Here is a 16,236-nt window from a genome sequence, read left to right on the forward strand (position 1 = left end):
ATTAACATCATGGATTAAGCAGGCTGACGTGGTTGATTCGAGGCAAACGGGCTTCATCAAAGGCGTGGGCTGTAGTCTCAACTTGTTCATATTAAATGTACTGAAAATTGAGGCGATTAGAAAGAAGACACCGGTATATATCGCCTTCATAGACTTGGCTCACGCCTTTGATGGTGTGGATCGTGAGATGCTATGGGCAAAAATGATCCAAAAAGGCTGCCCTCTAAGCCTAATTAATGCCATAAAAGAGCTGTACTCTCATACATCTGTACAAATTTTGATAAAAATTGACATGTAACTTTGCCCAGAGAAACTACTCGAGGGGTGAAGAAGGGCTGCCCACTAGCAGCTACTCTTTTTAATTTTTTAATATCAGATATTGGTCCAGTTTTGGAAGAAGTACATTCTTTTCTGCCTAAGATAAATGGTAATGACATCAACTGGATGATATATGCAGATGACATCGTCCTTCTAGACTTGACACCCATTGGGCTTCAGAGAAAGATAACCGCGCTCAAAGAATATATAGATGCTAATGGGATAGAAATTAATGTACAAAAAACTGATTCAAATATTGAAAAATTTGCAATAATAATAAAAATAATGGAAAAACTTCTGTTGGATGTTGGAAAAGATACCTTGAGAGTGGTGTCAGGCTCACAATACTTAGGAATTACAATGAATTCAAGTATCAATGATGAACCGATGGCAAGACAAATTGCGTTGAAGTATACAGCTAACTGCCCAGGCTGTTAGGATTCATAAGAAATATGGAAAGTATTCACCAAAGCCTGTTGTGCGATTTTTATAGAAATAAAATCATACCAGCACTTACTTATGGAGCGGAAGCGTTATTTGGATACCCCTATGGACTCTGGTCGCAATGTGAACACGTTATTTGGAGAAGGATTCTAACTGCCCAAAGGTGTTACCAAAGCATGCATGAGGTTTGGGATTAGTGCAACTTCCATGAATGCAATCGTGACATGGAATACACTAAATTTGTACAGAAAGGTGGTAGGAGCAGATAGTTTGCCACAATTTAGGATATTAAATGACCCAATAGAGGCAGGCACAGATAGCCTGCTAAGTAAGTGGAAACAGATCAAAAAACTTTAATGAAAAATCCTAATGCTGTAAAAAAGAAATTGTTTGAAGAAGATTGGATCGAGATACAGGATCTAAGATTGCAGCATGAACGAATGAAGAATGCCCCGACCGAAGTAAAAAAAACTAAATGTGCTATTGAAGTACATGATGCGATTCCCATGTAAAAAGTACAGAGAGACATTTATAAAGTTTAGACTAAATGTGTTTGAAACGAAAGACAATAAATATAGAAAGAATGGAAATCAAGAGAAAGATCAAGTTTGTAGATTCTGTAAGGAGTCAGAAGAATCTTTGAAACATGTGTTGCTCTTTTGGCCTAAACTGAAAGAATGACGAACGAGATACATGGGGTCTGACATTTTTAAATATCCTACACGAACGGCAGAGGCATGGTGCGTGAGAATCCGCGATGGAGAAAACAACGAGCTGACATTCGCTCTTGTATTTTTCCTGGAGAATCTGAGAGAGACTTTTGAGTTGAGTTTCTACGAAGGAAAGAAATGAATAATATGATCCAGAAAGACGACGTAGGAACAGAATAGAAAATAATGTATCTGATTAAAATGAACAAGTTGAGATATAAAATGTAGATACGAATATAAGACTACTGGAGATAAAGAAGTGGTAGATTCCACAGAATTTCTGTGATGTGAACTGAGATGCAGAGAGTGACGCTGTGAATAATGCGAACTCAAGATCGTGTTCATTGAGAAAAGGAGGAAATATTGTTTTTAAGTTATGTAAAGGAATGTTTGTATTTTTTTTTTTAATAAAACAAAAAAATAGGGATATCTTTCATTATGGGGGCCATTCAATGCTTCATATGAGTGATGAGGTAGTGAGGTGGGGGAGAGGAGTGGGAGGACATCTCCCCTCTCCCACCCTTTTTTTCTCTCCTTTTGTCTTGTGTGATGATTTATGTGTGGGTGTGGATTTTATAATTGCTTATTTTTTGCTATTTGCATAGGGTGATAGTATATTGATATATTTAGGAGAGGGTGTACTGGAATTCTAGATATATGTTAATAGTGTTATTGTTAGGATATCGTTATTGTATTAGCTTTTGTTGTAATTCATTGAAACCTATGTGATGGAATTATATTTTGTTGGAAATCTAATTAAAAGATCTTACCAAAACAAAATGCACTAAAGAAGTTAAAGGTAAGCAAAACCTCAGTAAATGCTATTTTAGACATTTTCTAAAACAGTTCAGGGGAAGCAAAACCCAATGATACACGTTTAGAATGGTACACAGCTGTTTAAGGGGAGTAAGACCCAGTTGGTGAACTTATACACTTATTCTATTATGGAAATAAGAAAGTGAACCTAACTATGTTACTTTTTAGAAGAGTGCAATACAATTCACAGGCAAGTAATGGAACCTAAAAAACTTTTTTAGAATGGCAGAACCCATCCACAGGTAAGTAAAATAACTTCATATACTGTATACATTCACAGGTAAGTAAAATATTCTATAAAGTATAAAAGGTTGGAAGAACCACATTCACAGATATGTACTTTTGTAATGTATCCTGTTACAGAGATACAGTTACTAAGCCAAATCATTTCCAAGTAATACTTGTTCTATTTCAAGGTAAAGGTCCAAAACTTGTAAACCCTTCACTACTCTCGGAGCATGAGTGTTCTCGGTGGCATAAGGGGGACAATTGTGGTCTATTGACCAACTTTAGGCAGGTCAAGATAGGCACAGGATGCGGAAATGTCAGAGTTCCAGAAGATGTCGCTTCCAGAAAGTAAGTATAGACTTCAGGGTTGGCAGAAAGGGTCCAGGGACTTCATGGAAGACACCCTAGATGCATTCCAGCATTAAGCTTGGGTGAACTGTGTGGGTGGACTCCCAAACACACAAATCACCCCCAAAGCTACACAGGATTCACACAAGACGTAAAGGGAGTATTAACCAAGCCAACACAGTACCTCAACAGTGAAGAAGAGCTTGGAGTCTGACGCCATCAGGAAGCAGCAGCACAAGACCCAGACTTCAGATTCTTGGTTGTGGTGACAAAAGAATGGACACTGGAAGGGAATAAGCAGCAGCAGTCGGCAGAAGAGGCTTCCAACAAAGGATTCTTCAAGGCTTTTAACGTCTCTGTAGTTTTGGCACATTTTACAGGTGCATGAATAAGAATGTTCACAGCTGATCGGATTCTCCTTTCATATCTCGTCCGACACTCTGGTGAGGAGACTTCAAGGACTCTAATCTTGCTTCTGGAGGACCACGAGGTGACCAGCAAAGTTTCGACGCGGAGTAGACTTAGGAAGACGTTGCACTGCACACAGGCTCGAGGTCCCCTGGTATTGGCGGTTTGCAGCCCAGCAAGGTCGCAACACATCGAGAGATGGCTCGTTTTGCAGGTCTTCTCAAGACTAGTGAGTCTCAGCAGCCACTGGGTAGGAGTACTCTTCGGGACTCCCTGGTAGTTTCGAAGGAAGGGTCACAGCAGGCTCTGGTTGCACAGCGGACTCTCTGGTCGCTGGAAACAGTTAGCAGGTGTTTCTTCATCTTCCTTTGCAGATTTAGTTCCACTGGTGGACTACCTCTTCAGCTTCCAGAATCAGAACTGTATACTGGAACCTAGCCAATCAACACGGAAGCAACATTCACACCTGGGGGCGGGGGGCTGTCCTTTTAGGACCTTTTAGGACAGCCAGCCTCCCGCTTGGAACTGGTTCCATGCATGCATGCCACAAGACAAAGGGCTGCAGAGTTTTGGACTTCTCCAGCATTGGATCTTTCATAGATTTACATGCTGTGAATATTTCCCTTAGTCAGGCTGGGAAACCTCAGTAACTTTAACCTAGCGTTTTCCTATGGAAAACTTTGACAAACTAGTGTCCTAATGACTTTCTTTTTGGGTGCTTTAGGCTACACCAATAGGACGTCTGGTATAAATAGCCCCTCCCCCGCGGCTTCCCTTCAGATTTCAACCATCTCCAAACTGTTGGGATCACCTTGTGTTTCCTCTTTGTGTTCTACACGTGCTGTTCATACTCGGCCATCATGTCATCTGTGGCCCAGAAGTAATCGCTGTTTAGGCCTTGTGCAACCTGCGGCCTAATGAAGGTCTTCTAAGGGGACAGCCATACGGATTGTCTGTATTGTCTGTACCCCCACCATTCCGCGGATGCCTGTGAGATCTGTCAAGATTTTTCTCAAAAAACACGGAAGGACCGCAACTGACGGCGGATTTGTTGGCTGACTGAGGGCACGTACCCGGCTTCGGAGGTGGGTTCATCCCAGGGGAGCCAGTCTTCGGTTAGGGCGGTGAAAGGGCAGTCTATGCACCGTAGGGCGGTGTCCGCTGAGCCCCTCCCCCCCCCCCCTCTAAGAAGCAGCGCACAGTGGTGCCGGCGTCAGAGGCGGGGAGAAGTAGCAAATCCTCTGCATCCAGCTTTTATCACTCTTAAGGGGTGAGTGGCTCCTCTCTGGCCAAGTCGGCTCGACAGGACAAGCAGGACAAGGGAAAGATGTCCTGAGGAGTCTGGGCAGAAGGCTGCGACAGTGATCGAGAGAAGTCTAAGGAATCTTCCTCTTCGAAGCATTGGTCTCAAAGGACCATCATAGGTCATCTTCCAGCCGGGACTCGTCAAAACAATGTTCTGGCACTTCGTCTAAGAGGGCTGTTTCGCCAGAGAAAGACAGACCTGTGCCGATGATGAAGGGTTCGTCGACTGACGTTTCCTCGTTGACGGTGGTGTCGTCGGCTCTGTATACGCCTGTGACTGTTAGTGGGCCGCAGCTGCTGTCAGTGGCTCAGCTGGAGACGGATGGTGGTATGTTGCCTGCAGGGGAGCCGTGGCAGTCTGGGGCCGGCTTTGGGCCGTTGCTCCCGGCTGACATTCTTCAACAGGACCCGGCTCCGTATTCTGTGTCCTCTGGTCGGGAGGAGTAGGAGCAAGTTTTCCATCCATCGGCACTGTGTCTGAAGGAGGCAGATTCGTCTGTCGAGTGGGGTTGGGGCTCGGCCGCCCCTATACCCTTTGGTGAATCCTCATTCTCTGCTGTCCATGCAGGTGTTGAGTACGCTCCACTCGTCGTTGGGTCATTTGGATGCGAGACTTCCGCCACCTCTGAACCCGTTGGCTCTGGTGGTTGGTGGTTTGCCAGTTGAGGTCCCTCGACCGAGTCTCCCAAGGAAGTCCCCCCCGGTGCAGTTGCCATCGCCGGTGGGGTTGGCCCTTCCCAGAAGTCATCCATAGGATGGCGAGCTGATCGATTTGGATCCGGAAGTGTTCTCCGCGTGATACGCTGTTGACAGTGTCTTCGTTGCCCAGGGGGATGATACCTGGGATACGGACCCTGAGGTGGAACCTCCTAGTAGCCCGGTCTAGCCGACTCCGCCGGATGATGTTGGGGCTTTCCACGCTATGTTGGCAAAAGCTTGCCAAGAATTTGGCCTTGCTCCTGAGGAGGAACATAAAAACTGTTTTCTCTTCGATCACATGGGGAAGCGACAGAAGGCAGTCTTCTCGGTTCCCATTTTGGACCACGTGTGGCAGGAGGGTCTGCGCACGATGCACCATTCTTTTTCAGAACTAGCGTGAAGGGTCATCTGGAGAAGAAGTTTAAGGCGCCGGAATCGACCCCCAAGTGCCTCATGTCACAGCCCACGCCGGAGTCAGTGGTTTCTGCGGCGGCTAGTCGTAAGGCGAGGAGCCAGCACAAGTGTGTTACACCCCCGGACAGTGAGGCCAGGAAGCAGGATGCGTTTGGGAAGAAAGTCCTGACTGTGGGGGCTACTACGGTGAAGGGGGCAAATTCCTTGGCCATAATGGCCTGGTATGACAGGGAAATGTGTCATCGGTTGGCTCTGCTCTTAGATCATCTTCCTGAGCCTCAACGCAAGGAGGCTATGCTGCTGCTACGAGAGGGGGAGGAGGCCTCCACCCACAGGTTCAACATTGCAGTGGACCTGGCAGAGTCAGGCGTCAAGCAGATAAATAATGGTGCTGTGCTCTAGTGTCCGGCATGGCTGTGTTGCACTGACTTTCGTCCTGTGGTCCAGCATAAGGTAGTGGACATGCCTTGTGAATGGGAGCAGCTCATTGGAGAAAAAATCAACTAGGCGCTTAAGGGGATGAAAGAAAATTCGGAGACGGTGAAGTCTCTGGATTCCCTGCAGAGTGGCCATTCGTTTCGCCCCTTTCGGACATTTCGAGAGGTCTCTGGTAATGTCAGGTTTGCTGCATCCCGCGACAGAGGTTAAGGGCGCTGCAGTTACTCTTCCCAAGGCTTCCAGCGATTGTTCCAGTCGGCGCAGAAGAGCAGGGATTATCAGGCGCAACATAAGGGTCCTGCCGCCTCTACTGCTAAAGGAAGGCAGTCTAAGTCTCAGCAATGACTGCCATGTGGACAGTCAACTAGGGGGCAGAGTGTTGCAACACGTCGAGGAGTGGCATTTGATTACAACAGACTGATGTGTGCTGGATACGGTACGTCTGGCCACTCGTTGGTGTTTTATCGGCCTCAACTCCCTATTGCGGCTGCGCCACCTTCACAGATGGATCTCCCAAATTTGGGGCAGGAAGTGGTACTCATGTTGGAGAAAGGGGCACTAGAACCAGTCCCGGTGTCGGAGCATGGTCATGGGGTGTACTACCGGTATTTTGTCATAGAAAAGCCCAATTGAAAGTGGAGGCCTATTCTGGGTCTTAGGCCGTTGAACAAAAATCTGCAACGTCTGAAATTCAAGGTGCTCACGCTGCTGGATGTAATCCGCTCGGTGCAGCCTGGAGAATTCCTGGTATCGTTAGCTCTGGAGGACGCCAGTTCCACATCCTGATGCAGCCAAACCATCCCAAGTTCCTGCGCTTTTTGGTCTGGGACGATCATTAGCAGTTCTGTGTCCTCCCGTTTGGGCTGTATTCGGCACCCAGGACGTTCACAAAGTGCCTGGCAACGGTGGCGGCCTTCCTCCTTGGGAAAGGCCACCATGTGTACCCGTACTTGGAAGATTGGTAAGGGGGCTGTCGTCAGAAAGGACGTTGGAGTCTCTGCAGGCGTCCATGTGCCTGTTGCAACAGCTGGGGTCCGCAGTCAACTTCGCAAAATCCTATCTGACGCCATCCAGGGAATTGGTTTTTCTCGGTGCTCAGTTTCTCACACAGGAAAATCTGGTGAAGCCTTCGGCAGAAAGAGTGGAGAAGTTGGACTCCAAGGCAGGCGAGTGGGGTCAGGGTACTGTGGTCTCGGTCCGTAGTTACATGTGGCTGCTCGGCTCCATGGCTTCCTGCATTCCGCTTGTCCCGAATTGCTGCTTGTTCATGCGACCGGTGCAGGAATTCCTTGCAGACCGGTGGTCGCAGTGTCGGGGGGGGGTTATGGTTGGACAGAGTTGTCATCTCCCGTGGGCTGGTGGAGGCCCTGCGGTGGTGGACTTGCACAGAAAATCTCATACGGGGTATGCCCCTGCTGGAGCCAGACTTTCAGTAAACGCTACTGTCGGACGCTTCCCAGGTGGGTTGGGAGCGCACCTTGAGCAGTCCCAAGTCCAGGGCCTATGATCTCCTGAGGAGACGTTGTTGCACATCAAAATGCTGGAGTTAAGAGCGATGCACTGGGCTCTGAAGTAAGTTCTACCTCGCATTCAAGGCGCAGTGGTTTGCGTGTTGACGGACAATACCAACACAATATTCTATTTGAGGAAGCAAGGCGGCACGCATTCCCGGGTCCTGTCCAGGGAGGCTCGGGAGGTCTGGCATTGGGCCATTGCTTCCGGGATTCACATTACTGCTTATCATTTGCTGGGGGTTCAGAATTTTCAGGCAGACGCCCTCAGCAGAGACACAGGTCATTTGCTCGAGTGGAAGCTGAAGAAGGACCTGGTGTCGAGGATCTTCCAGAAATGGGGGTTCCCCACCCTCTCGACTTGTTTACCACGCCGGAGAACAAGCAGTGCCTGTGTTTTTCCTGCAGAGTGGCTCATCCGGAGTCAAAGGGAGACGCATTCTCGTTCCGGTGGACGGGCCTATTCGCGTATGCGTTTCCTCAGTTTCCGCTGATTTGGAGAGCGACCCAGTGGATGCGCAAGTACCTTTGCAAGGTGATAGCCCTATTCTGGCCCAGGCAGACGTGGTTCTCAGATCTCCTTCATCTCGCAGTAGAAGAACTGCTTTGTCTGGGAGCGTAGCAGGATCTGCTTTCGCAGGACGAGGGAAGAGTGTGGCATCCCGATCCTGCATCTCTCCGCCTGCCAGCATGGCTCCTGACCACTCAGAGTTTGGTCAGCTAGGTATCTCGGAGGAGTGTCGTCTGATCCTGGCGACGGCAAGGGCTCCTTCCACCAAGATCACTTACGGTAGAAAATGGGCGAGGTTCTGTGCTTGGTGTGAGGGGCACCTGGACGTGCAGCCGTTGGAAGTTTCTCTGGGCCAGATTATCCCTTACCTGCTGCCGCTGGCGCAGGGGGGCCCGGCGTTGTCATCCATCAAGGTGCATTTGGCAGCCATTTCCAGGTTCACAAGACAGCGCCATGCTACTCCTCTGTTTAGTGACAGGTTCGATAAGCATTTTCTAAAAGGACTTTTTCTGACATTTCCCCCGGAGAAGAGGTTTGCTCCGGTATGGAGTCTCAATTTGGTTCTCTCTGCTCTCATGAAACCGCCGTTTGAGCCAATGCTGACGGCGTCGTTGAAGTTCCTCTCGTGGAAAGTCACATTTCTCGTTGCAATCACTTATACCAGAAGGGTATCTGAGCTTCAGGCGCTGGTCATTGACCCGCCGTATCTGCGATTCGTGAGGTTCAAAGTTCTCCTGTTTACTAATCCACACTTTATCCAGTAAGTGCCTTTGGCGTTTCACAAACCGGCCACGATTGCCTTGCCCTCGTTCTTCTCTAATTCAACCATGCTGGCAGAAAAAACCCTGCATTCCCTGGACGTCAAGAAGATGTTGAAGTTTTATCTGGACCGTACTCTGGGTTTCCGGAAGTCAAGACAGCCGTTTGTGGCTTTTGGTCCCTCCATCAAAGGGCAGTCTACTTCCAAGCAAGGACTTTCCTGTTGGGTCTCCTCTACAATTTCATTTTGTCGTGGAAAGGCTGGTAAGCCTTTAAGGGTCAATCCTAAGGCCCATTCTACACGTTCCACGGTGTCGTCGGTGGCGCTATAGGCTGGAATAAAGCTCAGTGACATTTGCCAGGCGGCTTCGTGGGCGGTGCTGCATACCTTCACCAGGCATTACTGTCTGGGACAGCAACATGTGGAAGATGTGCAGGCGGTCCTCCAATGCCTGTTTCAGTAAGGTAGGCCCCGCAGCTTCGGGGGTTTTTCGGTTTACTCTATCACTTGCTGGTTTTGTTATCGTGCATGTTTTTGGATATTGTTCGTGGCGGTGTCCTGGGGCATGGGGTTGGTTTGCCTGTCACGCACCTCCAGGTTTGTGATACTGCTATGTAATCTGTTCACAGAATGTGAATCCAGGAAGGATCCAATGCTTGAGAAGGTGGTACTTTCTTAACTGTAACTCCATTTCTCCAGCTTTGGTATCTTTCATGGATTCACATGCGCCCACCTGCCACCCTTGCAGGCAAACCTTGGTTCGGGTTTCCTCTACTTTGGAGGTTAAAATCTGAAGGGACGCTGCGGGGCTATTTATACCAGACGTCCTATTGGTGTAGCCTAAAGCACCCAGAAAGAACATCGATAGACAAGAGTGTTGAAGTTTTCCATAGGAATACGCTAGGTTAAAGTTACTGAGGTTTCCCAGCCTGACAGGAAATATTCACATCATGTGAATCCATGAAAGATACCAACGCTGGAGAAATGGAGTTACAGGTAAGAAACTACTCCCTTCTCCACCATTTCCTGTCTCCAGACTCTCTGGAGCCTTGGCGGCAAACGCAAAGGGTTCCTGCCGAAGACAAAAATCCAAACGGGACCTCCCCCACCTAGGACGTCAGAAGATGGGCCAAGAAAGGACAAGCTCACATAAAATGGTGAAAAAAGAAAGCCTCCATTCTGGCAGAATGGTGACTCTACTGTGCATTACCGCGGCTGATTTGACAACCTGCAAGTAAAAATTACACAAGTCATAAAAATAGATACACTGCCACCGTAAGGTTGGCACAGTGACAGAAATGTTACTGGATTAGTGAGCAAGGGGATGCAATGCATCTCCACCGCACTCAACATAAGGTGGTGTGTCCTGGTTTCTCAAAATAAAATGTAAAGTGGATGAAAAGCCCTCTACTCTTGGGAGCAGTAGTTCACGCACAGAAAGCCAGAGAATAAAAAGGGAAGCGGAAAGGGCAATCCAGCAACACAGCACAGAAAGTGCTATGTGCTGCAAGAATACAATGTAGATACCCAAAAGTTATTAAAAAGGATAGTTTCAAAAATACACTATGGAGAGTCTAATAAATGACACCCATAAAAAGCGTAAAAAAAGGATGTGTGGAGGTAAAGGTTCTCACTCACTCTGGAACAAGGAAAAATCCACAAGTCTAGCAAAACGTTCTGGGTGGGGTCACGTATGTGAGGGAACATTCTTACCATATCTTGAAATCCAGCCACTCCAGGGCGGGAAAAAGGTCAAACTACAAGATGGCCAATGGACAGGAAAAAATCTTGTGGCGTTTCTATATTAGGTTACATACTCAAAGTGGCATTACACAGTAACATGCAAAAAGGCCTGTATAGAAGAAAACAGTACAAATGTATCGGCTGCCACCAGCCCATTCTGAACACATCAGGTAAGTAACCACAAAGTTATCAGAACAAAGATATGGAGACTAAAGATGTCTCTACCACACTTCACAGAAGGTGATGTTTGCAGGGAAAAATAAATAGAATTTTAATGTGAAGAACCGAGTTTTCAAGCACCGATAAATATAGGGACTTATCAGCGCCTTCAGAACAGATGAGCTTAGCAAGGTCGTTGAAACAAAAAGGCTTAATTTACTGCCAAAAGTCAGGAAATGTACCAAACAATAGCAAAACAGTTGTCCTGTTGAAGTCTATGGAGGGAACACAGCAACAAAAAAAAATTCTAACACCACAACTGGTCCGTTTCTCTAGCTGCTTCAGGAGACTAGTATAGAAGAGACTAAGACATGGCTGAATACTTCAATCGAATGAGAAATCCACATTCAGTATCTGCCTGGGAAGTATTCCGTTAGTGATTGAATATGGCTTTCACCCCCACGTCGGCGGGCGGACATGGCTGGTGACGACCTGCCAGCCTGAGCCTAGGTAGATCTGAGCAAAGAGTGGCTGCCCTTATTGTGTGAAGCCAATCTCCCAAGGAGAAAAAAGTAAGATGGCTACTGCCATAGGGAAAAGGGACTAATTCCCTTTTCCATTTCTGTGGCAGCGGCTGGGAGTGGGTGGAGCCCTGCGACCAGAGCACAAAGTTCCAGTCCAGCAGGTAAGTGGGGAGTGAGGGAGAAAGGTTGTTGGGAAGGGGTATGGTTTGTTTTGGGGTGGTGGAGAGGTAACAGGGTGGTTGCCTCCCACATAAAAATAAGTTGATGCCACCTGGGAAATGGCCTTGGGTGGCTGGAAACAGCAGGTGGAGAATGTGTATTCTCGCCATTGTTCCGGCCACCTGATTGGCTGAGTGCCCTTCCTAGGGTACGAATGTGGCAACCAGCATTGATTGGGGGGGACTGGTTAGAATGGGTGCACCCTCACGATAGGAAGTGGAGCTTGCACTCTTAATATAGCTATATGACCTGGGATTTTTCGTTCTTGTCTAACCTTGGGATGAATCCTAAAACTGATCGTGAGAAGTCTTCCTGTTTTATATTGCCAAGGCCCATTTGACAGCAATGCTCTGGTGGGTGTTGCAGATGCCAGAATCCTTAAGGTCCCGGAAAATCCAACACAGGGTAGAGTGAAACTATCCTATAAATGTTCTTGTCAGTCATAGTGGCATGCTGTTTGTCAATCGTTTGGAAGGCTATTTTGCTGTATACAGTTCTTGAAAAAGGTTTTCGTAGCATGGCAAATTGGAATTGTATTTAATAACATTGCTTGTGTAAATACCTTAATCATTTCATCATTGTACTAATGCATATTGCCAGCATTGTACAGTGGTTTATTTAGTTTCTCTTTTGCGTGCCTCTTGTCATGGGTAGTTGGGCAATCTTTTGATCTTTAATTTGCCCAACTAGTAATTCTTATTTTAGGCTTACATTAAACTTTATGGACTAAGCGTATGTGCAGTATTCACTGTGTTCGCATTTCTTTTTCCAGGAGCATGAATCTGAAGGTGGGAGAACTCCGTTAATGAAAGCGGCAAGAGCTGGGCATGTTTGCACTGTTCAATTCTTGATTAGCAAAGGTAAATTTTCACCATGAAATGCAGAATGCGGTTTCTTAGGCAAGTTGATTTATTAATGTATTTGTTAGCTTTCAACTTATGTTCATTGTTATTCAAACATAAGCATATATAAAACTCACCCTCTCTTCATGCACATTGCCCAGTTCAATCAACCAACCAGCTCCTCGTTAAGTAATGCTACTTGTTCAAGTCATCAGCTCTATGGTGATGTGGCAATTTGCTGTTACGGCCTAAACATTCCGATAATGTAAACATTTTGCCGTACTTCCTACTCCTCACCCACTGAAGCAATAGAGTAGTCTTCCATTACATATGTCATCTAGAGCCCTGAATTCAGCCATGCAGGTGAAATGCCTGTCAATCCACTTCTTCCTTGCACCCAGACATGCAGAACACACGGTTTTTAACTTTTCATTTGATTGGCTTCTACAGACTGGGGTAGTAACTGCAAACTCAGTTTCTAATTCCCCTTCAAGGACCCCCATATCAGACCTTTAATGCATTTAAGAACTTTAAAGCATGTTGGAATAATATGGTTCAGTAAGACTAATCCACACCTTGTTTGCAGTGCTGCTCAGTATTTTGCCTGACGCTGGAATTGATGAGGACAGAACAGAAGTCATAGCTGTACTCTTGTTGAGAAACATTTTACTAAAGCCTCATTCTGTTGAGACCCCCTAAAACATTTGCTTAATTTTTGGTTTCCTGATCCTTTTGACAAATGAGGTGCTTGTCAACATCACATATGACTAACAGCCAGAGGCCAATTCCTCGGCCACACACACAGTACCTTGCATGGGCTCTCACCTGATATCAAGACCACAGGTATACCTAATGAAGTCCACTGATAACACAATCTCCATCGTCAGATTCTCCAACTGAGGATCAGAAATACCTATCGGGAATTGCTTAACATCCAGCGGCACACTTTAATATAGAGTAAACCGAGCGAGAAGAAATTGAGACGTCTTTATTGACGATATGCTAGAAGAACTAAAGTCTGTAGCTCAGTGTCCTGTTAAGTAAGATTTTCATAGCAATGACACATTTTCTTGACCTGTGTCAACCCCAGAACTTTTTGTTTAGCTTTTACTGGTGGATTATCTTTCCATATACCTCTGTGAGTGTCTTTTAAAATGTATCCTCTGACAACTTTTTGGCAATAAGTGCCTGTTGTTGCTGGGTTGCCCTATGGCTCCCCTTTTAACTTTCTCTGGCTAACCTTGTGGGGACTACAGTTCCCAAGGGTAGAAAGGATCTTTCGATCCCTTTTGCATTTTATTAGGTGAGACCAGTACCCCCTAACCCCCCACCTTATGTGGAGTGCTGGGGAGATGCTCGGTATCCCCTGTCTCATTTTAAATATAACATTAGTTACAAGGACAAACTTACCTTTAATGGCATGTGGCAGTGACCTTTTTATTAATTAGGTGCACCTTTACTGTGTGCTGTTTCAACATCCTACCGTAAAGGCACCCATGGGTGGTCATTTTACCAAAATAGCCCTGTCTTCTTTTTTTTTGCCATTTTACTGTTACTTGTCCTTTCTTGTTCCTTCTCCTGGCATCCAGGGCTGGAAATTCCTTTGTGTGATTTTTATCTTCGGTGGGAAGTCCTGTGGACTCCCCGCCCAGGCTCTAGAGTGTCTGTGAAGGCATGAAGCGAGAGAGTAGTCCAAAACTCTCCAGCCCTTTGTCTTTCAGCCTGGGTGTGAGAATCCTGTTCAAACTGGGAGGCTGGCTGTCCTGGAAGGGTTGCCAACCCACCAAGTTTGAATGTTGCAAGGCTGTTTGATTGGCTGGGTTCCTGCATAAAAGTCTGATCCTGGAAGCTGAAGAGGTAGTCGACTACTGGAACCAAAACAGAAGAGGAAAATGAAAAATGTGCGACAAACTATTTCCAGCAACCGGAGAGCCTGCTGGTGCCCTTCCTTCCAATCGACCCGGGGACTCTGAAAATGACGACCCAGAGCATGGTGAGACCCACTAGACTCAAGAAGACCTGCATTTCGAGCCATCCCACGCCGTGCTGTGATCTTGCGGGGCTGCAATACCCTGGTACCTCGAGATATTTTGTGGTGCAGTGTCTTCCGAATTGTGCTGAAACTTCGCAGGCATCCTGCTGGATCTCCAGAGGTACGATTCCAGTCCGAAAATTCCTGTCACCAGGGTGCTGGACCTTGCAAACGATGAGAATCTGACCAGCGGTGATATTCTGTCTTCTGTGCTCCTGAAAAAGGCGCCAAATCCAGAGCCACAACCAGCCTTGAGGAAAATATTGCCTAGTGCCTTCCCCGTGATCCCTGCTGCAAAAGTCCTTCCAGTGTCCTGTCTTCATGAAGGAATTCAACAACCGGGTTTTTGGCTGCAGATACTGCAGTCCGCCTGCTTTAAAATCTTCTTATGTGCTGAGGTAGTGTGCTGTCTTGGGTATTTACTTATCTTAAGTCTCATGATTCCTGTGTAGTTGTGGGGTGTGTTCTGTGATAGGGAGGCCTCTTGTCCAGTTAACCCAGTCCCACTGCTGGAATCCTCCTAGGGTGTCTTCTGTGAAGCCTGCGGCCCCTCAACTAACTCTAAAGTAAAAATATTCACCTGTTTGAACAGTCTTTCTAAGGAACTCTGACTTTTGCTACTTAAGAACCTATCCTGACACTGCCTGTTGGACACACGACCTTAGTGACCCCCCCCACCCCCTTCTGCCACTGAGAACATTCATTCTTCAAGAAGAAAGGAAAGACTTGTAAGGATTGGGTCTTTTGCCTAGAAAAGCGACTAAGTGTTTAAAAGTTAATTACTTGTAAAAGAGTTGGTTGGTAACTGTAACTCTTAAGAGTGAACAGTTAAAAAAGTTCTTACTTTGAAAGTGTGTTGCACTATTCTGATAAGTATATGTGTGAGGCAAGGTTTGCATGCAGTACCCTCTGGGACCACTACACACAACTATGACTACAGGTGTAAGCAAAACCAACCTTTGGTACAAGTCTGTACCACACAGTTTTTGGTAGCGTACTGGGCAGCCAGGCTTATCTCAGGAGGGAAAGTGAGCTTGTAAGGGTGTTACACAAAGGTCTACAATAGCAAGTATTCAGATAGACACTTATACTCAAGGTTTTTTGGTAAAACAATAATTTATTACACAATCATTTAGAAAGCATTCACTATTATAAATTTTACAATACTGATTACAAAAGCAGTTGAGCTCCCTTGAAGTCAGAGCAAAATAGCATTGAAGTAGGAGAAAAAAGGCATAAGTTGATCAAACAAATATTACAGTTACTCTAAAACAGTGCAAATAGTTTGAGTTCACCAGAGGAGTTGATTCAATGCAATAGATAGGCCAAAGTCAATGGACTAGTGTCTTGTATAAGTAAAAACGTTTCTGGTATTTAAAACAAAAAAGTCTTTGCCACAGTTCTTAGAAGTAGTTATCGGAAGAAAGGTTTGTATGTTGGGTCACAAGCTGGCTAGACCTGCAAGTTACCAAAGTTCCACAAACTTTTGAAGGGAGAGGCAAGTTCTCTCGGTCGGGTTTTCACAGTACCTTATTTTGAAGAAAAAGATGCAGCTGAAGACTTCTGTTCCTGGCAGTTCCTGCAGATCTCCCTGTTCATGACCCTCAGTCCTGGGGACAAAGGTTAGGACATTGGGGGACTCCTGCACTGCACAGGGACTGATCACAAAGCTGGCAAATTGGCAAATCTTCGATTCCGGTTGCTGTTCTTCAAGCACACAAGCTCGTGACCTTCTCCCTGGTTAATCCTAACCAGCTCCGAGAATGGCATCCAGGTGGCTTACGAGATGATTGGTCCTACCAACTCA

At 46.4% G+C, this 16,236-nt stretch overlaps 1 protein-coding gene across 17 annotated transcripts in view; it reads left to right on the plus strand.

Moving 5' to 3' along the window:
* Nucleotides 1-16,236, plus strand: part of ANKRD17 (ankyrin repeat domain 17) — a 2,430,147-nt gene that overhangs the window by 733,233 nt on the left and 1,680,678 nt on the right. For all 17 annotated transcript variants that reach the window (XM_069630806.1, XM_069630790.1, XM_069630801.1 and 14 more), the window contains exon 11: nucleotides 12,328-12,415. In XM_069630806.1, coding sequence (XP_069486907.1) covers nucleotides 12,328-12,415 — 88 coding nt within the window. The remainder of the gene's footprint in view (nucleotides 1-12,327; nucleotides 12,416-16,236) is intronic.

This window comes from Ambystoma mexicanum, chromosome 6q, assembly GCF_040938575.1.
Source record: "Ambystoma mexicanum isolate Mex_15411 chromosome 6q, UKY_AmexF1_1, whole genome shotgun sequence".
Lineage (NCBI taxonomy): Eukaryota > Metazoa > Chordata > Amphibia > Caudata > Ambystomatidae > Ambystoma > Ambystoma mexicanum.